The 24160-nt window shown below is 37.1% G+C and overlaps 1 protein-coding gene across 1 annotated transcript in view; it reads right to left on the minus strand.

Annotated features, from left to right (window-relative positions):
• Nucleotides 1–24160, minus strand: part of MYOM2 (myomesin 2) — an 81813-nt gene that overhangs the window by 21143 nt on the left and 36510 nt on the right. Inside the window, exons 16-27 of the mRNA XM_087776342.1 lie at nt 22998–23181; nt 19513–19687; nt 18000–18121; nt 16723–16743; nt 15165–15352; nt 11386–11512; nt 6836–7014; nt 6556–6670; nt 5804–5960; nt 5593–5699; nt 3591–3635; nt 2993–3129 (exon numbers count right to left, since the gene is read on the minus strand). Of these exons, the coding sequence (XP_087632468.1) occupies nt 2993–3129; nt 3591–3635; nt 5593–5699; nt 5804–5960; nt 6556–6670; nt 6836–7014; nt 11386–11512; nt 15165–15352; nt 16723–16743; nt 18000–18121; nt 19513–19687; nt 22998–23181 (1557 nt within the window). The remainder of the gene's footprint in view (nt 1–2992; nt 3130–3590; nt 3636–5592; nt 5700–5803; nt 5961–6555; nt 6671–6835; nt 7015–11385; nt 11513–15164; nt 15353–16722; nt 16744–17999; nt 18122–19512; nt 19688–22997; nt 23182–24160) is intronic.

Genomic DNA, 24160 nt, shown 5'->3' on the forward strand with positions numbered 1-24160 from the left:
AGTAACTTGTGCAAAACCAGCAAAGCTTCTGGGAACTAAAAAGATCAACAAAGTCCATCAAAAGAGAATTAGAATTCTGTAAAGATATCTAGTTACCTACTAAGTGCTTGCAGAATACCCAAAACACCAAATATTGACTTGAATTCAAAGTTAAATATGCTTTTCACTGTTTGGGTCGTTTTTGTGTTTGCTTTCTGTTAAAATATTCCAGAAAGATAAATTATTGGCAGGCATCGTCAAGGAAACAGAAAATTGCAAGAAAATATTGGACAATATTTGCAAAAGATGTGTTTTGAATTTGCAGGCACTATTTTAGATACAATCACCTTTTATTAAGTAATATCCTCTTTCATTCAGTGAGTAACAACCATGAGGACTGTGTGTCCCACTAACACAGTGACGTTGTTTGAATCTCAACTAACAAATTCCTAAAACGAAGCAAAAATAATCCACAGAAGTTACTCGATATATACTTTTAGGTAACCAATGTAGCCAAGGATATTACACACTAACTTTTCCGTTCATGATGGGACAGAGAAGTAAATGTCACCATCTAGAAGGAGTTCTATGCAGTAAATTATTATAAACCCTGTACTATTAAAAGGAGACATGATGCTTTATAAACAGAATGTTTTGATTAACCTTTTTATTGGACTCCAAGACTAGAAAAAGGTACCTAAAGCCACGGGTAGATAAAGTTTAAGAAAGGGGAAGAAAGAAAGAAGGAAAAAAAATCTAATAAAAATACCACTTATTAAACTCTCTGGGACCACTTCCTTAAGTGGAAGAACCTTTAAGTACTGATCCAAAATTAGCTGCAATGACCCCACAGATATATCTGCTTCAGCTTTGAGGGACACCTTCTGGCCAGCCTCAAGAACAGATTCACTGTTGTATGGACAACAAGCCTGGAAGAATAGTGTAGACATAGTCAAGATGTGTAGCATTCATTACTAGTACTTTCAAATGTGCAAATAGCATTAGTTTAAATCTTAATGAATTAAACTGAAGAATGAAGAAAGAGAAAAGATAATGGAATTAACAAAGCAGTAGCCAACAGATTGATTAGGATAGCAACTTATTAAATAAATGACTTAGAGGGAAGAGACTGAGGTATAACATCTATATAAAATAACAGGGCGAAAATGCCCATATAATTTGGGTATGCACTTTCCCATAGTTCAAAGAAAGATACAATGTCAGAGAATAAGACAAAAATTAATTAATCAGGAAATTAAGTAGAAAAAATGCTTATGTAAGAGTTTGTCTGTAGGAGTTGAGGAGATAGGTCAGGTAGGTTAAAAAGAGAAGTTATAAACTTCACCAGAGTATCAAAAAGTGCGAATTCAAATTCTCGCTTGCAGTCTCTTGCCCGCAGAGGTCAAGGACAACACTTGCATTCATTTTGTGAGTTCTCAGGAAGAATGTTAAATTGAGATTTGCCAGAAGCAGAAAAAGAAGAGCAAGATGTATGTTTTAATCTGATCCTTTATCACACTTCTAGAATTTTTTTTTATTTCTCGCTTTTTGGTAAAAGAAAAAAAAGATTAAAATGACAGCTAATTAAATGGGGCCCAGTTCATTCCATTCTCAGATTATTTTGAAATCTTACCAAAACCTTTCTCTGTTAGGACCTAGAAGGAAAAATTTATCGCTTCAGCCAATGTCAAGAATCAGACTACAATTCACCAGCATAACGGTCTATTGAACATGTTCAGTGACTGTAGCCCTGTCTCCAGGCAGGTTTTAGAGTGTAATTAGGCTTCTAACTATTGCCATTATGCAGCAAGATGAAGTTCAATGATTTTATGGGCACCATAAATACTAAGCTTTTATGTGACTTTCCACAAAAATATCATCAGTCTCCAAATGTAAATGTCACCTGTGGGTTACTAATTAAAGAGGTGAAATAATGCAGCTCCACTTCAAGACTCTCTCTGATGTCAACACTTCCAAAACATATGCGAGCTAAAAATAGCTCATTCTGTTCCACTAACATTGCCAAGACTTCTATCATTTCAATACATCCTAGTCACTAATATTCAGGTTTTCAGTGCTACAGTTTATTACTTCTTAAAGTAAGAAAAACAGAGAAGTATTTTACTCGGAAACACTTCTTCTTCCACTTGTCAATACATAATTAAAGTAAATGCTCTTTGCTTTTCTCTGGTATAAAAATGCTGATAAACTTCTCTGGCCAAAACCAGGCTTTGCATCCTCAGGAATAAACTGAACCTTTCAAACAGCTGCACTAGAGGTGGATTCTTCACAGGAAAAGATATTTCCAGTGCTGTGCTTTATGCCCGGTAGATGAACTGTACTCCAGCCCTGCAAAGGCATGACCTTGCTTTCTTCTCAGCCCAATCTGACTACTTTTTTATGTCCCTTTCTATGAAAGGTCTTCTTAGAGCTATAAAAATGGAGGAAGCTGGTGGTCTGCCCTTTCATCTCCATGTAGCCATTCAAAGCCCATTTAGTTTCTAGGCCAAAATTTAAAAAACAAACAGAAAGTGACACCATCTAAAAGTTTTATATTCATGACCATTGTTGCATTGTCAAGTGCCTCCCACATTATATGCAAAACTAGTAGCAGTAGCCTCAGAGGGTCTCTGGGAACAGCATGTCTTGCTGGTTTGGAGTCCAAAACTGTAGTTGAAGCAGCTTTTTTGTCTTGAGCTATTTTCCTAAAATATTTGTGCACTACTTTTACTCAGATGTGTTTGATACTCATCTGTGTGTAATTTCTCAGTCTCTTTGGCTGTTGGTCCTCTAGCTACCCAAAATGAATACGGACTTCTGAGGGTTAAACTTTGCTTTCTTTTTTTGGTATGAATAGGCTCACCCTGCAACAGGAATTCCACACTGCAAAAATGATTCAAGTTAAATATTGGCATTCCTTTCAGGTTAAGCAAGTATAAAAACAGAATACCTATAAATGCATAAAGATTTATTAAACAAAATCACATATGTGTAGTACTCAATATGTACTTACATCACTGTTTTCAACTTCTTTATCATTAATAACGAATCTGAAGGTAGAATCTGGTGATAAGCTTTCAGCTTGAATCCAGAAACGGACTTCTCCTTTCTCAAGAACTTCATAAGCTAATTCTGATTTCAGAGGTATTGCTGCAGAAAGAAAAGTAAGCAAAAGTTTTTCTTTTTCCTTGGAGAAAAAGGACTATTGTAGTAAAATATTAGTATCTCCCTATTATTTACAGAATGCTGGATATAGAATAAATATTTTGCAGGGAAAAGACATCAAATTCAGTCTTTGGCTGATTTTTAAATTAATTTCTCAAAGGGAGAAAAGAATTTACATCTCATAGTTTCCACATTATTTAAGGAATTGGCTAGTAGCAACCTATCGTCTATTGTCAAAGTTAAACTTCAAAAGACTTTTAGGCAATGATGATTTTATTCAATGCAAACTCATGTTCTTCTAAATGAATGGAAAGATAAGGCAGAAAGTTGTTCCATGAAAAATGAAGCCTCCATTGTCTCAGGAAGAACCTTTTTGGAACTCCGGTCATTAGTATGCAATTATATTTCTTCTAGAAATATAAAATAGATTCAGATCTTCAACTTACTTGGATTCTTTATTTCATTGCTTAATGCCATCAAACGTTCTAACTCTGAAATTAAGAAAAATACTTATGTTTTAATTTATTCTGAAAAATACAGTCAGAAAACAAGTGTCAAAGAAGGTACATATCAGCATCAGCAAATAATCTTCTTAAGTCTTATATGTGAAATACCCAACTCTCTTCAGAAAATGATGGCTAAAAAATAAGATCTAAGAAACTTAAAATTCTGATACATGGATTTAGCAAATATTCCTATTTCATGTATTTTCATGCACACTCTCATATGCAAAAGAATCTTAACAAGGGACGAAGCCTATTTTAAACTCTATGGGATTTAAATGAAAGATGGAAGACAATAAGGAGTGTATGAGATTCCTTTATCTGCTGACTTCCTTTCTGATACTGTACCTGAAAAGCTTGTTTTACTGTGGCAGGAAACAAGACTGAGTGCAGGTTAGTCTGAAAAAGGTACAGAAAGTTCTATTTAACGCACTAAACCCTCATGAAGGCTGCGTGAGAGTCTAAAAATCATTTTGTTAGATTTTCATACTAACTCTATTTGTCATATTCATTACTAATAAAGATTTGGAAGGTGAACATTACTGCTAATTCCAAATTTACAGATAATGTAAAAACCAGAGGAAATTAGCAAGAATTTATGACATGGTGAAGGATTTAGCAAAATTACAGGAGAGTTTATAGCTTTTGAGGAAATAAGTGGGCAGTGAACTAATGGTTTTCAGTGCTAAGATACACAATCTGACACTTGTGCAGGGATCCAGTGCAAATAAAAGTGTAATTTTGAGTGACAGATATGACCAGGGAAGACACGGGCTAAATGTGGGATAGGAAACACCTTCAGTGCTCTTCTACAAAAAAGCCTTTCAAGGTAGAACTGACAGTGACAAGACATTCAGACAGGTTTCAGTGATGCTTCAAAACTAAGCCAAAGGGAAGTTCTCATGATCAAATGCATATCTGTCTTTTCCTACAGTATTCATTGGAATATTAAAAATATTACAAGTTTAGATTCCCTAGAAGAAGCAGATATTGGTAACGACTAGGAGGCCACATAAATGGTCCGTGTTCTGGGGAACCATATTTTTTGTGGCTGCACATGGATTTCTTCTCAACACCTACTTTGAATGGGAGGTTTGACATGGTTCGCACTGTGATAAGAGTCCTGCCTACTATCAGACTCACACTCAGTCTCATCTCCTCTCCTTAAATGACTTACTTAGAAAGAGGTTAAGTAGACAGATTTTCATGCTTAAGGAACTGGGCATAACAATTACAACCTGTGGACTGAGAAAGCAAAGTCCTCCCATTTGCCTTTCACCTCAGCACCTCTCAATGGTAAACCAAAGTCAAACTGAAGCAAATTATTGCAACTCCAATGAAACAAAATAGCAAATAAAGCAAATCTAATCTAAATTTAAGCCAAAGGATAATTTAACCCAATGTATTCAGATCTTGTTAAAACAACATCATTTTTCTCACACTCTGCTCACTTATTCTCTGCATCTCAGTTACATGAAACTATATCTAAAGCCTCAAGGTCTGTCTCTATATTAGGCTCCTTGGTAAGCAGAGATCTGATGGTAGCTTTACAGCTAACAGAGAACGAATTATTATAAGATGTGAAAGGCCATAAAGTCAAAGCACAGCAAAAGTGACAGACTAGAGAAAGAGATTCACAAAACAGCAAAAAAAGCAACATTTTCAGACATTTAACTGAAAGTGTAACAGATATTCACAAACAACATTATAGTCCCAGCATAAAGGAAACAATTCTAATTGGCATATTCTTTATCTTTTTTTTAAGGAAAATACTGCCTTAAGTTCAGAAAAATAATCACACAAAGCCTGTTGTGTGGTCTTTTTTGTTTTTCTTTAATCCATAGAAAAGAATGTGAGAGTTGCGGTGTTTTTTTTTTTCTTGGACAATTTTTAGTGCAATTGAGGTCATAAAATGAAGAAAGACTTGAGATGGTAAGGACCTTACCTTCATCATCCATAACGAAGCTGGATGAAACCCCATCTGTGTCACTAACTGAGATAGAGTAAGTTCCCAAGTCTGATTTATCAGGATTTTTGAAGTACAGCTTAGAACTAAAATAATGAGTAAAGAAGGATATAATTAGCACGGTTTCTTACATTACTAAGATTTTTAACAGGGCAAACTTCTAATAATTTGATACACTGGCATGACTTACTGATTTCCTTCTGTTTCAATCTTAAATTTATCAGAATCATCAATCTCCTCATACGATTTACCCCACTCAAAATGAGATGCATCTGTAGCTTCTTTGCACTCAAAAGCCAGGTAAATATTACCCTCATCATCCACACCTGAAAAGATTTCTTTTGTTCCTGCAAAATAGGAATCAACTCAAATGTCAAGGCTGCATTTTTCTTTCGAGCTGCAATTCAAAAATTACTAAAGCCCATGCAAATTTTATCCATCTTCACTAACAGATACTGATCTAACTTGCAGATCTTGAAGCATGTTTATGTCATATGCTGACTCAGCATCACATACTAGCAAGATTCTTACTCTACACAAAAAAAAGGAATACTAAAAATAATAAATGCTTATTGAAAAAGAAATCTATAAAATGGAACTGAATATGAGAAGACATGAACAGTTTAAGTAAATTCATTTTATTATCACTCTTGAAACTTTAATAAATTTGTTGTCATGTTTCTTTTCACTCACAGCGAGTAGCACCATTGTTTATGAGCATAAAAATTAAAATAACTGATTATCAAATATTTCCTGCAGTAAGTGAAGCAAAAAGTCTTGACAGTACCTCAATCCATATGATATTTTTCTTTAAGTTTTAAGGCTAAGAGCTTTCTAACTCTTGAAATACTTATCTGTGTTACCATATCAAATCAGACTGATTAAATTCACTTCTAAATATTTCAGTATTTTAGAAGCAGAAGAGAGAAAGCAGTTCATCACCTGGCCGTGCCTCAACAAGCACTGGTTCAGATATCTCAGATGATTTGCCTACCCCAGCATCATTCACTGCACGAACTTTGAAAACATAGGTATGACCTTCATGTAAATCAGTGACCTTGAACAAGATAAAGAGCAAAGCCAATTTAAAAAATTATCTAAACTCTTTTGTTTACTTATATGAAGATGTTAGCAGAAGCCCAAGTTCAAATACACATCTTTATTGTACTCAGATGTTTTTAAAATTCAGTTTTGAATTAACACTAACTAATGAAAATGTTACCTTAAAATAGCGCTTTGAAGTAGGTTTTTCATTAGCAGTGATCCAGTCTTCTGTATCTACTTCCTTGTAGTCCACTAAATACCCAGTAATAGGGCTTTTGCCTTCATACACAGGAGCTTTCCACAGAAGAACCAGTGATGTATTTCTAACTTCACAAATTGTGAGATCATAGGCAGGACCTAAAATATTTCAAATATTGGAAGTTCACTTCAATGTAATAAAGTTGTGCAAACTGGCCCTGTAAAGACTGAAATGCACAACTTTAATTTTGTTTTGACTGTGTTCGCTTTCAAAAATCTCATCCTTTACAATAAACCTGGTATATGTGGTATTTAGGTCATTTTCCCCTCATGGCTGTATACAGCAATACCTGCTTTATGCAGCGAGCGACATTAGTATTCTGAAGCATACATTCTTAGCTAGGTCTCAGTAACTGCATTTTAAGAGAAAGTTATTCATGTGGAAAATCCATGCAGTTTAAAATTTTCCAACAAGTAACAGAGGTTTCTTGTCTATTATTTAATTCACCAGCCCCACATCAAAGTTGCTTCACTGAGCCTGACTCAAGTTCACAATTTAGCATCAGGATTTTTATTTTTTGTTGGTATACATAATCCACGATCCTTCAGACTAATCCAAAACCCACTGACACCAGTGGACTTTGGATCAGGCTTCTCGTTCCCTGACAGAAGAATTTTTCATTGTGAGGTGGATAACAGTAGTCAAGAAGAACCTCTCAAGAGGATATCTGTTAGGAGAACTATTTATGCCAAAACCATCCTGATGCTCTATGAATAAGTGAGAGTTCATACCTTTGCAGCTATCAGGTTATGTTCTCCCTACTATACTTTCCTTCTCCTTCACTTAACTGTTCTAGTGCCACTCAGTTGAACTTGTAGCATTTATTTTTTACTATATTCTTTATATTTACTTATACCAGTAGACTATAAAAGCATAATCATATCATTTTTCTACCATGGTGAAAACACCCACGACAGAATACTGATATTCAGCCAAATAATGTATCTGGAAGCTTGCTTCTTGTGCTTTAAATTTAGAGCAAGGAAACCTGAAAATACCTGAGACTTAGGGATTTTCTCAGTGTTGTCAGTTTGGCCTAATTCAATATATTACTTTTCCCTACAGCATGTCTCACCATTTAAAATAAAGAAGAGTAGAAAAACCTTGCAAATAAACCTGATTGTTTTTCCAGCCTATACGATGTTAACCAGCAAAGAATGAACATGAAATTTGTAAAGGATGATATTCAGCAAATATACAGCGAAAAACAACAGAAAAATGTTTCTCCATAGTGGATAAGCACATTTCAGAAAAGAAACATATAAGTATCTGTTGCAGACCTTATGAGGATAAATACTGGATTTCTCATGGAAAGACTGCAATTTTCAAGGAGTCTAAAGCCTTCTCTCAGGGCTTTTCAAAAATCCCAAACTAAATGTCTATATATCCACAGATAATTAAAATTCCACTGGCAGATGCACCTGCTAGAAATCTAGACAGTAGAAAAAAATGTGTAATGAAGTATGTTCTATTCTGAGGATTCTGAGACCACAGAGGTTTCATTTTTTTCAGTCATGTAAAATAATTCATTAGCTATCATTTCTAACTCACAGAGGCTCACGGAGATACCTAAGACTAGAGTTCTGCAGAAGGATGAAATAATTATGGGCTCTGGGCAAGGAATCCATCACTCACTCTGGAAATCCTGCAAGGGGTTTTGGCCTGTCTAAGGAAACCTCCCTTCCATATAAAAAGGTGGAAGAATATTTCTTTGACACTGGGAGTATATTGCAGTCACATTACATTAGTCTTCAGTATCTTTAGTAAGTCAGGGAAGAGGGTCAGCCTCTTTCTCCCAGTCTTAAATCTCAATTATTTCATTATTGCTAAGCCACTGTTTAAAAAATTATTCTAAAAATGGCTTGTGAAATATTTTAACAGGTTTGGTGATTTGGGGGAAAGGGGGTTGTTTGTGGTGTTTTTTTAAGCAGGAAGAATGCAATACTCTGTTCAACTAGTTTCATAATGAGAACAATGTAATCAGCCAAGGAGTAGAAAGGTCAGATTGTTCATTATGAAAATGGAAATTTCACTTTCTTCATTTCCTGAAAGTGCCTTTTATTTTATTTCTTTATATATCATTTAAAATGAAGGATAATCTTCACTTGTTTACACACTAGGCAATTTCACTGACATTTTGAAAACACAGTAAAGAGTATAAATCACAGATCCTTTCTTTAAGGAAAACAATTGTTCCACTGATGATGCATTTATACTAACTATTACAAAATGTAATTTTGATAAGAAAATGTAATTAATACAAAGGGAGTTACGGTCAGGAGATTAAACATTTTGTTATTGACAGCTTTGCCATGTCATTAAATCCAGAAGGTAAGATTTATAAACTCAGAAGAATTTAGCTAGAAAGCATGGAGAACAGGTCTCTGATAAGCAGTTTTGCAGAAAAGAATCTGGGCATTAAAAAGAAGTAAACTTGAAACTTAGCATAACAGTGTAATATTTTTTTTAAAAGACAAATAGTAGGGAATTTGTAAGCAGGCAAATAATTGTGGGAGATGTGGAGTTACCATTTCTCTGCTCAGCATTGAAAAAACTTTATTTGAAATAATGTTTCCAGTTTGTGCACTGCCATTCAAGAAAGACATGAATCAATTAGAAAAAGTTCAAAGAACAGCAAAAAAAATGTTTATTTAGAGATAGGGAATACATGATCTATGGGAAAAGGTTGCGTGAACTGGATTTTGTCAAATTAAGGGGAAAGTTAGGGGTCTGATAAAGTCTTTAAACACATAGAAAAGCTGTTGCCAAGAGGAAAAGAATAATCTCTTCTTCATGTCCTTGGTGAACAGGACAAGAAGCAAACAGGCTTAAATTGCAGGAAGAAAGATTCAGGAATATTAGAAAAACTTTTAAACTGTAAGCATAGTAATATTAGGAATAGATCCCGTCCAAAGAACCTGGACTTTTTCATGGGTAGAAGTCTTTAAGGATGGATTTGGCAAGCATCTGTCAATGAGATAGGTATAGCTGATCCTGTGTGTGGGCAAGCAGTTGAATTAGATGACATTTGAGAGTCTTTCCTAGTAAGTGATTCCATGATCTTACTGAACTGTTTCTTGTTCCAGGCAAGAATTACTTTTTACATATATCATAGAAAAGAAAACTGAAAATTTCCTGCCTTCTTCTGCTAATTATGTCTTTTTGAAATGACTAAAATTCCAATAGTTTTACGAAACCAGATTTAGAGGTTGTATTTTTTTTTCTTTACTGAGAAAATAACTGCATGAACATTTAGGCATGAAACAGATGTGTGTAGGTGTCAGACAGCTCCTGATGACATAAACAAGTATTAGAATGGATCCTTAATTGCATACCAAAGCTCAATGTCATAAATAGAATTCAATTTAGCAACACAGCAGTATTTTACAGCATTTTGGGGAAAAGAAGGTAGAAATCTATTAAAGTGGTAGGTGCCTGTGTTTTCATTATGGGCTATACTGTGACACCCTTTGTTTAGGCAAATCAGTACCAGACATCAGAAATAGCTCCAGCAAAAGTGTTGCTCAGTATGAGTGAGGGTGTTATAAAATAAGCGGACGGGCCTTCAAAAACCCTTTCATAGATTATTTACAGAACTTGAGCATTACTGAGAGGAACCAATTCCCTAGATGGCTAACATTTAGGCACAAATTTATATGTTCACGTGAGGTAGACTAAAGTTTCACTTTCTTTTGCTGGGGGTCCTGAATTCACAATACTTCTTATTTAACATATTTTACAGAGTTAGCAAAGCAATTAACAGTCTGCAGCTACATCTGCACTGCTAAACTACAGACAACCTAAACACAGGTTTGAGTGCTAATATGTAGTCATTCCTACTGTGTGTTTGTTAGCACATCTATTCTAACACCTGACTAATAATAATCTCTCAGGTAACACCTGGGTACAATCTGAGGAAAACACATAAATGAGGGCACACCAGTTGAGACTTGGAGACTTTAGCTGTAAAGTGTGAGTTATGATGTGCTATTTGCTTCTATGTCAAGAAACAGGCCCCTGTTGTGTCTTTTTTATGAACAAAAAACATGGTTTTGGAGTCTGAAACTCAAGGAATACTCTTAATAGACTGCAGTTACAGTGCAGGGATGCCTGTGTATTTTATAGGTGGTTCATGTGAGGTGGAGCTTGTAGGGCTGGAGGTGAAGAGCTGATAGAGATAAAAACAGACTAAAGGCTGAAGACTTTCTGCCCTGAGCTGATGTGGGTGGTGAAAGGAGACACTCAGCAAGCTAAGTAAAGGTCGCTCACTTCCCAGGACATTCAATGTCACCAGTAGGGATGTGGAGGCAGCTTTTAACAGGAGACCTCGGAAGCAATGGAAATCTCAACAGGTAATACGGCAGAAATGAACCGAAAGACATCCAGCAGAGTTTGGCTGGGACATTACACTGACTGTGTTTTAAAGAGTTTATATTGAATTGAAATTCATGAGGAACTAATAGTCTTACCAGGTTCTGGCATAGTCCAGGCTTTACACTTAAAATGCTCACTGGGATCTGAAGGTTGACCTATTCCAACCAGATTTGCAGCAGCAACTTTGAATTCATAGAAGGCATCTTCTGTCAAATCTTCTACCTTTTTTGAGAAAACAATTCAATATATCAAAAGCCATGATTTGTATTCTTTTAATAAATTAAATACTTAAAAATAAGCGTTCTGACATTAGTTGACTAATTATCAGGCCTTACTGCTGTGCTGGAGTACTGGAAGAATCTAATTTGAAGATTTTACACTTAAACCAAACACACTGCAGAGATCTACATTGTACTTCCATGTGTTTCAGCCACATCATCCTAGGAATAATAGCACTCAATATATTGGCATGAGAGGCTGTAAAAGGTTAGAGCAAAGGTCCAGGGAGCCTGCTCAATGAATGACCACTAGCAGATACTTATGGGTGAGTGTTCTAACACAAAATACCTTTTTGCATTGCTTGTGAATGGCTATTCATAAGCCAGTCACTTAAGCAAGAGTTCGAATGCTGTTGCAGTCTAAAGAGGTCATAGTTGACTGACCAGGGAAGAAAGGAAAACAACGGGAAGCTAAAGGAAAAGCCAATCCAATTAGTTCAGCAGTGTGCTGATATAACTCTGGGAAAGATTCTCTCACTAATTTTGTCTGGCTTGTGTGCATCTTTCTTTTAATATTACCTACCATTACAAAGTGAGGAAGTAAGCACTGGAAATAGGATGACCAGAATCCGTGCTATACTTCTGCAAACATCCCTGGTAAATGAACCCTGACTTATCTAATGAGTCCATCACCACATCACCATCTCAGATTTTGAGGTCAAAATAGACAAGCTATAAGGCATGAGCTTCTTGACACCCTGAGAGCCTCATGGTAGTAGCCCTCTTCCATCCTTCCTCTTCCAGACCACCTAAATACAATAACCAAGTCTTGGACACCTCAGTCCTCTGCATAATTTTCCCCACATTATATTTAATCATATGTCTCAAGAGAAAGAGGCAGCTGAGAGTAGTGCTTCCAGGGGAGATACTGAACAGTTTTAGATTTTCATGAATAAATAAACTATAACTGTATTCTCTGGGAAAACATGAGATAAAAAAGGATTTTGGTCTTATTTTTTTAATGGTAACAAACATGATGGAATGGTAACAAACATATGATGGGGCAGTGTGCTGGGTTTACATGGTAAGTTTTTTGTAGGTGGGGGCTACAGGGGTGGCTTCTGTGAGAAGCTGCTAGAAGCTTCCCCCATGTCTGATAGAGCCAATGCCAGCCGGCTCCAAGACAGACGCACTGCTGGCCAAGGCCGAGCCCATCACCGACAATGGTAGCACCTCTGGGATAACATATTTAAGAAGGGGGAAATAAAAACTGCGCAACTGCAGCCAGAGAGAGGATTGAGAATATGTGAGAGGAACACCTCTGCAGACACCAAGGTCAGTGAAGAAGGAGCGGGAAGAGGTGCTGCAGGTGCCAGAGCAGAGATTCCCCTGCAGCCCCTGGGGAAGACCATGGTGAGGCAGGCTGTCCCCCTGCAGCCCGTGGAGGTCCACAGTGGAGCAGATATCCACTTGCAGCCTGTGGAGGACCCCATGCTGGAGCAGGTGGATGCCCAAAGGAGGCTGTGACCCCATGAGAAGCCCACACTGGAGCAGGTTTGCTGGCAGGACTTCTGACCCCGCAGGGGACCCACGCTGGAGCAGTTTGTGAAGAAGGGGAAGGACTCACATTGGAGAAGTTCATGGAGGACTATCTCCCATGGAAGGGACCCCATGCTGGAGCAGTTTGTGAAGAAGGGGAAGGACTCACATTGGAGAAGTTCATGGAGGACTGTCTCCCATGGAAGGGACCCCACGCTGGAGCAGGGGAAGAGTGTGAGGAGTCCTCCCCCTGAGGAGGAAGGAGCGGCAGAGACAACGTGTGGTGAGCTGACCGCAACCCCCATTCCCCATCCCCCTGCGCCGCTGCGGCAGAGGAGGTAGAGAAAATCAGGAGTAAAGTTAAGCCCAGGAAGAAGGGAGGGGTGGGGGGAAGGTGTTTTAAGATTTAGTTTTTATTTTGTCATTACCTTACTCTGATTTGATCGGCAATAAATTGAACTAATTTCCCCAAGTTGAGTCTGTTTTGCCAGTGATGGTAATTGATGAGTGATCTCTCCCTGTCTTTATCTATATCTTCTCTCCCCTGTCCTGCTAAGGAGGAGGAGTGATAGAGCGTCTTTGGTGGGCACCTGGCGTCCAGCCAGGGTCAACCCACCACGGGTAGCATCAAATAGAAGACCAAAGCAAACAACGTAAGCCAGGAAAAGTCAGGCACTAATACAATTTAGATAGAATTTCCTGAAGATAGAGAGCTATATAGTGATTCACAAGAGAGAATAACAGCTCAGCCTGTAAAAATGGTTTTGAAATCCCAGGTTATTAAGGGAAAGAATATTTGTGGGGTTCTCATAGAATTATTTAATCAGAGAGGGTTAAATGTTTAGTGATTTCCCAGTGCTGTACTGTATATCTCAGGGCCTTCTCTGCTTGCAGTATGTCACAAAATATTCTGTGCTACTAAAAGCTGTCTTGCTTTTATTTCCCAACAGTATTTCAGATTTCAGTCATTCAAACTAATGTATGAAGAAACACCTTCAGGCACAAATACAGTTACTGGCAGGACTGAGACTTAAATATCCAATTAATTAAACACTGAATGGTTTCCCTTAATTTACATTACTCATTTGTTTACAAATGCATTAAAAATGAAAACATTTGGAAAGCATTGCTTAGTATTGCCCTTTCATGCCTATCCTACCTTCCCTTTTTTATTTCTTAACATCCATGCTCCATCTGCTACGTCAGAGATGCCAGTTATAAACTCACTCACAAGCATACATACACCTGAGTATTGCCAGCTGCCTTCTGTGCATGAAACATTTTTCCTGCATTTGCAGCGTTATTTTCTACTTTAGAGTCAAATGTCTGCTAAAGACCCTGAGGTTTATAGCAAAGTTGCTGATTTGCAGAAATAAATTTAAGAAGTATTTGGGAATAAAATCCAATTGTTTAACTTAATTTAACAAGTGTCAGATTGATTTATTACTTGCTATATCCTATCTTCCTAACCTTTCTTCATGGAAGTTCACATCAAAATTTTCCTCTTTTAAGAAACATTGAATACATTGTAAGCGCAACCAGAAGTAATTTATTTCAAAACTAAAATCATTGCTCTGGTACACTGGAAAGGAGGTGATGAGGCATAATGCTAGGTTTATTAATATACTTCCCTTTCCAGCTGAAGGCAGATTTTGAGAGTAAGAACAGGGACAGTTACATTTGTTCTTAGCTCATCTCCGTTTCATTTACAAGTCTCCAGTTCTACAGACAGCACGGTCATCTGTCCTGCTAAATGCTTCCATCCTTTCGCTGCATGTTATTACAGTGGTGATACATATAGTGCTCATTAATGAATATAGTTTATGAAGCATTTTATAGATCATCTTGTTCTTTGTGAAAAATGTGCTTCACAACTTTTTTCTCAAAAGTTTCCTCATCTGAATGACCTTATTGGTCTTAGAATTTCATAGCAGGGGATGGCACTGATTCTCTACCCCAGTTTTTAGACTTGTTGCACTCCAAAATACACAATGGAAGGGCTTGGTTTTGCTGTAGTAAGTATTTAAAGAACTTCTCTGCAAGAAAGTAGGACTCTGTCAAAAGCAAAGAAATAGTACAAATCAACTCCAGAAAGATAATGATTAAAAAGTACCAACCGTATAAATTGTCCGGGTAATAAGGGAAGAATTGACTTCATGCCAGTTTTGATGGTTAGCTTCCCGTTTATCCATATAATAACCAAGGATTGGTGAACCTCCACTGTACTTTGGTGCTTTCCAGCCAAGGGTCATTGAATGACCATCACAGTTCAGAAGTGTGATACCATGAGGATATGATGGACAAGCTATAAGGAAATAAGAATCCTGAGAGTTAGAACAGAGTCTAAAACACTGCAGTGTAGAAGTTGTTTAGTGTTTTTTGTATTGCTTTTGTTTTCTGCAGGGTACTGCTATCAGTTGCATATCAGTAACAAAGTAGTTGTAAAGCTGCTAATCAACATTAATTTTATCTCCAAACATAAACATGGAAGTTTTTGAAACATCTGCCTAATGTGCTCTCCTCTCAGGAGATAGGAAGAAGGAATAGATGATCTTTGGTATGGAAATGGTAATGCCAGCAAAAGTGTCTCCAGACCAAACATTATGCTAGAAGACTGAAATGGATCAGATCTTTTCCTGCTAAGAACCAAATAAACTGCTCAAATACTTTTGGAATACAGTAAGAATCACCCAATAAGAAAAAAAAAAAGGCTATGAACTTGAATGAAATGAAGTCATATGACTGTCTGGTCTATGGCCTTAATGGTTTTCTCCTCCTGTCCCCATATTATATGCCTACTTCAGATTGAGAGTTCTTTCTGCCCTATAAGGAATAGAAAATATTTAGACTTTCACGAGCTTAACCTGTGTTGAGGCAGAAAATACATTTCCTTCATGAGTTTACCTTCATGAGTTTACTCCCATCTGTAACAGAAGCAGAAATGTCACCGAGGCATCTTCCTAGAGATTAAGAAAACTGTTTTCCTGAGCTTTTTACACCCCTATTACTCGCAAACACCCTTTCTGGCAAGCGCTGTTTTGTATTTGCAGTCTGTGCATGAAAATTTGCCCAAAGATACCCCTTTCTTGATCCTGTTGTGCTGCAGCCAGTACAGGCTAAGCTTGTGCCCCTAAAGCTCATCTGATATTTTCAGTTGAATTACCAGTATAACTCGAGAGAATGTGACTTACCTCATTCAGAAGAGGATATGTTAGCAGAGGCCCTTAATACAGTCCCTGATCTTGTAGCCGTAATAGTAATCAGCATGAAAACAGATAGTAATCAGCAGAATAGGCCTTTTGTTCTTTTTTTCAAAATGTGATGTTATACTCAGAGGCCATAAAATATGGCTTTTGCAATTATTACCACTTCTTGGTAAATAAGAATCACCATAGCAAACTCTTATAAATGCCCTTAAAATAATACTGCAGAAAGATTCTGTCCATGCTAATGTAAGTAAGTCACCTATAAATAGTCCTGCTAAATTCCTGTTAAGGCTAGCAAAATGGATAAAAGCCATCCACATCCCATAAGTGTGTCAGACCCATGTGCTCTGTGTTTGGTGACATACCCCATGCAACCCTCATCTTCCAAACACACAGTGAGAAAATAAAAGGTGTGAGTGCTTTTATGACACAGGGGTGATATATGTGAAAGTGTTTGTGCACAACCTACCCATATGAGAAACACTTTGTCCTAAAAAAATCAAATAGAGTAAGTTTGTCAGTAACATCTCATCCAAATTTATCTTCTAATAGACATTCTGAATTATAAATCTTTTAGAGGATTATTCATAGAATAGAATCATAGAATCGTTAAGGTTGGAAAGGACCTCTGAGATCATCGAGTCCAACCTGTTAACCTAACTGCCTGGTCCACCTCTAAAGCATGTCCCTGAGCACCACATCCACAATTTTTTTGAATACTTCCAGGGACTGCGATTGTACCCCTTCCCTGGGCAGTCTGTTCCAATGCCTAACCACTCTCTCTGTGAAGAAATTTTTCCTCATATCTAATCTAAATCTCCCCTGGCACAACTTGAGCCCATTTCCTCTTGTCCTATCGCTTGTCACTTGGGAGAAGAGACCAACCCCCACCTCGCTACAACCTCCTTTCAGGTAGTTGTAGAGAGCAATAAGGTCTCCCCTCAGCCTCCTCTTCTCCAGACTAAACAACCCCAGCTCCCTCAGCCTCTCCTCATAAGACTTGTGCCCCAGACCCTTCACCAGCTTCGTTGTTCTTCTTTGGACATGCTCTAGCATTTCTGACAAGTATGCCTGTTGGTCTTCTTCTCCAAGAGGCGGGGGAAACATGTTCTATTTCAGATTTTTCAATATGAAACTGAAACTGTACAGAAATGAAAATTGGACCATAGTAGCCCAGATCTGTGTACTTTTTGTTCTAAATAATTATCCAGCCCTCCACTCAGCATGTGTCATTCCTACTGAAGGTTTTACAATGGATTGTTCTTACACTTTTTTTTGCTTGCAGGGTACCAGAGGAGGTAGATTGTGCTCCAACCTGCAGTAGCCAAAGGGAATTTTCTGTTTGGTCCATCCACACAGTAATGAAGTTTCCTGAAACTTTTCTAAACTGAGCAAATTCCATGCTAAACTGATTTGCACCGCTCCAAATCACCTAGAAGCTACTTGTTAAACTTAATCAAGATTTACAGTTTCTTTGTTACAACTGAGGAGCAGAAGGCAGCCTTGCCATTATAGTCAATCTGACCCAATATTTCCATCAGATATTATTAATAACTTTTTTTTTTTAAATGTCTTTTCTCTGTTTATGTTTATGAAGTTTATGCCAGAGCATAAACTTCACTAAGGGGATGTGCCCCATAGCTGCACAATGTACCATTGCAGCAAATGAGACCAAAGGAGTTGATTGCTGAAAATAGGTAACCCATTCAAGAAACAAGAAGCCGAGTTGCACAGAATCATACTTACTAAGGGCTGCCTGTACTGTTATAGCCTCTGACTCCTGTGAGTTTTCACTGAATCCTACAGCATTCACAGCTTTCACACGGAAGACATACTGCTCTCCAGTTTCCAAACCATGAACAACAAACCTAGGTTAAATAAAAATAGCATCATGTATTGGTGTATTTTTTACAGGAAGCATTCTATGCTGTGACATGAAATCTTGGCAACAATAAGAATGCTCAACTTCATCAATGCTTCATAAAAGAAATTTCCAAAAGGGAAACTGTAATACAATGATGTGATGTAGTACAATATAATTGGATGGGACACTGGAACAAAAGTCACAGTATTCATTAAACTGTTAGTGCTGATCTACCAGGTAGAGTCAGATAAACTGTAATATATTCCCTCTGAACTTTGGCTTGCTAAATTCTAATCTATTCTGGGAAGGGACTATATTTTTTGTTGTATTTTCATAGTCACTATCAAAAATAGCTTTCACCTTTGATCTGAGGTTCTAGGTAATTATTGTAGTAGATAGAACAGTCAGAACTATTGTATTGTAGGATATGTTCACATATAAACAAATTAAATGTTTTTCTTATTTTTGTGCTGTCCCAATCCCTTTGATCAAGAATTAGTCTCTACTTTTTCTTTGATCAAATTCCTTGACTACTTGATCAAAGGATTCAGCAGATCACAAAGTCACTTAATATTAATTAATAACTGACAAAATACACTGAACAACATGATGTGCTTGTTATATACCCAGAAGAAAATATAAATTACACATCTAAACTTTGCATTTGGTGAGTGATTCCAATAAAAGTAAGCATGATTGTCACAAAGGAAATTACTTGAAGAATCACATAATGAAGTGTGATATTTTCAGGAGGGAGTAAGAAAGCATCAGAAATAGACAGGGCTAGTGTCATGACAAAGGAACTAGAAACAGGGGCTACTGTCCTTTACCCATAGATGTAGCAGATGAGGGAGCCCTGATGTTTCTGGGATGGGACACTTGGATTTCCTGCACAGCAGTGTCAGCAGAGGAAGTACTTTCCCCACCATGTTTATAGCAGACATGGCATGCCCTTTTGCCCTGATGTCCATGGACTATGGGCTCCAGCAGGAAACACCCTGGAAAGCTTTTGAGTTCCCTCTCCTTCTCATACTCTTCCTCATGTGGATCAGGTCCGTTTATCCCATAACATAATTCAGACTTTAAGAAAGGCATTTATTTTATGCTCACTCTTGTCCAAGACATACAGGATCATATCTCTAGAACCTGCTTTTATAACTCAAAGTCATGGAATAGATAAAAGATGCTTCTCTTTGGAAAAAAAAAAAGGGGGGGGGCGGGGGAGAAAGTCTGGCCTACAATCTGAAAAGCTTAGCTCTGAGATTCTTCAGATTGTTTCTTCACAGTCATTCAACACTCACCTTCCATGATAACACCATTTCTTAGCACGTAAATTGGCTTAAAACTTTCCTACAGTTTTCAAACCTCCCTAAAATACAGAAGTATTGTCAATACCTGTTATATTTAATAGGTTTGTGGTTACTAGGCTCCCAGTGATTTGATCCCACCACAGAATAGTCAATGTAGTAGCCATATAAATCCTCTTCATGTTTTGGTTTATCCCATTGAACTACAACAGATGTTTTTGTATTCCTCGTGGCCACTACCCGACCAGGTGCAGATGGGACAACTAAGAAAAAGAGAGAAAACATATACTATTATGAAATACATAAAAATAAAAGTAAGCTGAGGTAGATGCAACACTGTATACTTTTATCATATTTAATCACTACAGCTATGACTTCTACCATGTTAATATTGCTATATATTTTAGTATATTTGTTTCATTGTAAGTCTGGATACTTCTATATATGTGTGTACAAATATATTTATTTTTCTACTTGTTTACTTAGAACAAACTTATTCTAAGCTATGAAGCTCCCTACCTGTCTGATTTTATATAGGTTTTCTGAGGAGTGAGTTATAGGAGAACATGTTTTCAAACATCAGTGTGGATAAAGGTGTACAGGTATGAAAATGTTCTGTCTCAAACGTTCTCTCTCAAATAAGAGGTTTATGTATAGCTTATGTCCCTGTAGCACTACTGCATCAGTAAGAAATGCACATAAACTGTAGAGGTATGATATCATGAATATTAAGAAATACTGCTTTCCAGTCAACTAATGACAACCCCAATTCAGAAAAGGCCAGCTTTTCAGGACAACTTTAAGCATATGTTTGAATGCTAAGTGTTTATCCGAACTTAGCTAGATGGATTTCACAGAAGCACAGGAACGTTAGTTGGAAGGGATGTCTGGGGATCATCTGGTCCAGCCTCTCACTGAGAGTGGGATTATCACCAACACTAAACTGGATTGTCAGTCATGGGTTTGTCTGATTCTTGAAAACTTCTGATAATGGAGATTTCACAGCTGCCCTACACAACCTCTTCCAGCATTGCACTCTTGTACCTTTTTCACTAAGAAAGTATGTTCAATCTCAATTTACTAAGCTAAAATTTGTGGCTGTTGCCTCTTTTTTTTGTCATCTGGCATTGCTGAGAACAGTTCAGCACCATCATCTTTGTAAGTCACCAAACTAAACGAGCCCATCTACATCCACCTCTCTTCACAAGTCACAGCCTCTAGGCCCCTGGCCATCTTGGCTGCCATCCAGTGGACCTCTCCAGTTCCTCTACATCCATCCCTCTAGACTAAGGGAGCCAGAACTGGAATCAATATCCAAGATCAACTTCAGCAGCACCAAACAGAAGTGGGTAAAGCTTCCTTCAATCTGTTGACTATAGTTCTCCCAAGGGAGCATAATATACAGTTCACTTTACATGCAATGAAAGTTCACTGTTGGTTTATATTGATCTAAACACCCTGAATGTGCATAAATAGAACCAGAAACATCAAGATCTAAATGGAAAAAAAAATCTTAATAAGGATCAACATGCAGTCTGTACACTATAAAATATCTATCTGAGCTTTCAGAATGTAAGGAACTAAGGCAGTGTCTCAGCCTTTCATGATAGGTTAAGAGAGGCATCCAGCACTTGCCAATTAAAGGCATTTCAGTTTCCTCAGATTGATATATTGAGGACAACTGCAAGCAGCATGAAACCAAAGAAAGGCAGCATTTTTTTCATTTAGTCTTTCATTCTCAAAATAAAAAATAATACACACTATTGTACTTCATGCAGTAAGTCTGTAAGATCAAATGGGTTTAGTTTGAGATAAAGGTATCTACAGTTAGGAGTTTATGTGTAACTGTGCATGCACATATTCTTAAGCTGCCATTATAGTCAAAGAGTTAGGGCGTAATTCAGTTACCCAAACAAATTCATTTAGGGCCATTTTAGAGCATCTGAGACTTCATGGAGCTGCCAGATATGACTCAGGAGATACTGAATATCTACACTCCTCTGAAATGGCAAACTGAAAGCATTTGAAAAGGTACTAGATGTCTGTTTGGCCAGTCAAACTGAGCCTCTGATCAGTGGTTGGTGGAGTCCTGAAAATGATTCATCTCACCCCATTGTAGACACTCCATAGCTGGGTGCCATGGGGCAACTTATGCCAACATCAGCCAACTCCAATTGCCACAGTGAGAGCAGAGATATCTAAAGCACCTGTAGATGCTTACATGGAAACGCCTAAATTTAGATGTTAATCTCAGACTGAATACTCTTTTACCACTCAATTCAATTACATAATATTAAGTGTCATTTTGGATGGCCTAGGATACCCCATCCATTGTCTAGTTTCTGCTTAAGAAAGCAAGCTACCCATAATTCCTGTGTAATGATTGCCATCCCCATGAAGTTGTCTCAGCTATCCTCAGGAATGTCAAATGGTGCTATGTGCAGGCAACTAAAAGGAGCCATGTGTGTCTGATGTATTTTAGCTCAGGTGGTAAACTCCATCTCTGAAAATACTCCTGCACTTTCTCTTTGATATAGCATCTTCTGCTTTCTGCTTGATTTATTCAGAATGTCTTGTATTAGCCCCTAAGGGATAGTCTATTTTCTGTACTAAGTGAAATAAATACAGTATTTTTCTTCCCTACCTTGGGGAATGTTGAATGGTTTAAATAATTTATATGCATTAATGAGGCATCAAATCAAGAATACATAAAAGCAAAAGATGTTTTTATTTCATCATGTATAGTTACATATCAAGCAAAAGGTGGTGGGTTATATTTTTTAAAATTATGGTAAACATTAAGAATGCTGTATCTTTCAACATTTAGTGAACTATGGTATATCAGATACTGCAAATATTTCTTATATTTCTAGCAAGTGTACTTGTAAGGTATGTGCTTTTAAGGTCACAACTGTCAATACATGGGGCTGTTATATGTGACCTCTGCAAAACCACAAGAGCAAACCAAATATTTGAGCAACAAGATGAATAAACATTCCCTAAATTTTCACTTGTGTTTTTGAATGTGGCCCCAAGATAAACACTTCATTTTCATTTGGAAAGTTACCACTGAATATGTAGATGTATCTTCCCCTATCCCTGAAATCTACTCATCTGCATGCCAAAGGAATTCCACACCAGCAGTAATTTGCAACTCAGAATACTAAGAAAGAAACAAAAGGCTACCTTATCCAGCTGAAACTGTAGGGAATTAGGTAGCATATAATTACCTGAGCCAGACAATATAGTTATCTAAGTTAGCGATTAACCTGTATTATCCTATTTTTTGACAAGCCACATTAATAGAGCGCATTGAAGAATGAATAACTAAAATTAATATAACTTTTTAACAGTTATTGGTCTCAGCAAGGAGGCTTGTGATCATTAGGAAAATTTTTGAATGTTTCTAAAATTTAGCACCTTGGTCTTTTTTAAATCCTTCAAGTATTGAACACAAATTGATTTGATTACTATTATTGCAATTATACTAATCTAATTATAATGAGTTGTCTATTTCCATTTTGTAAAATATCAATTGTATTTAATATTAATTCCTTACAATTAATGCCTTACCAGTGGTATCTTGTGGTTGAATAGGTTCTGTGATTTCAGATGGATCACTGATGCCATGCTTGTTTGCTGACAAGACGCGGAAAACATATGATTTTCCTTCTGCAAGGTCAAACACTGCATAGCGAGGAGATTTTACTGCAACCTGTGCATTGACTCTTTGCCAGCTCCCACTGCCAACCATGGACTACAAATAAAAAAAAAAAAAAAGAAAAAAAAGCTGTGAATCACTTCTGTGAACTGTCAAAAAATGAACATATTGCTGTATTGCATCCTGTCATGAATTTATTTAAGAGCTATAAGTGAAGGATCACTCTCAAATCCCTCACTTTAACACATGCAAATTCTCATAGCTCATGCATTCCATTACTCTACAAAAAGGCCTGAATACCTCACTGTCTCCTTGCCTGTCTAGACTTCAATATATGCACATTTGTACATACAGCTAGCCTTCAGTTAGGGCCATGACTGTCAACTGTGATTGATCCCGAAACAATTACTCTCATGTCCTGCAAAACTCACTTGAACACCCAAAGATTCTCTATAAAGGAAGCAAATCCTAATCCAAACTCTGCAGAAAGCTGGGAAAGGGGATGTTAATTTACTCACTGCTTTAGCTTTATGTATTTTGTTGAGTAAGGTCATGTCCCTAAAAACATTCATCAAATGAAATAATTACTTTTGAATATTCTCAATGCAGCAGCTGAGCTAATCATCATCACAACTGCACATGGAAGAGAGACAGCAAACCAGCATTCTGAGAGAAGTCTGCTGTCCATTAGGTTCCCCAGGTAAGCTGTTGACCCAAAGCAAAAATTAGTCATGGAATCTTTCAGCAATTTTAGTAAAACCCAAGTGCCCAGTAAATAGCTTAAATAAAATTTTCTTCAAGCATAGGAAGGTGCGTACAACTTAAATGTTTATAAAATTTTGGAACAGAGAGTCTGGAAACAAAACCCAATAGACTGTGAACTTCTTAGAGGAAGAACAGTGTTTCCTCGGAGCTTGGAAACTACTCTGTATATAATGAGGCCTACTCTAAATAAATAATAAAAATTTAAACATCTAGGGCCCATATATCAAAATCTTTTTCATAGATACTGAAACCACCTAGTGTTCTCAACAGAAGAAAGAAATATAACATCCATTTTCTTCATAATAAAAAG

This window comes from Nipponia nippon, unplaced genomic scaffold, assembly GCF_047370975.1.
Source record: "Nipponia nippon isolate SJK-2023a ecotype South Korea unplaced genomic scaffold, ASM4737097v1 scaffold_4, whole genome shotgun sequence".
Classification (NCBI taxonomy): Eukaryota; Metazoa; Chordata; class Aves; order Pelecaniformes; family Threskiornithidae; genus Nipponia; species Nipponia nippon.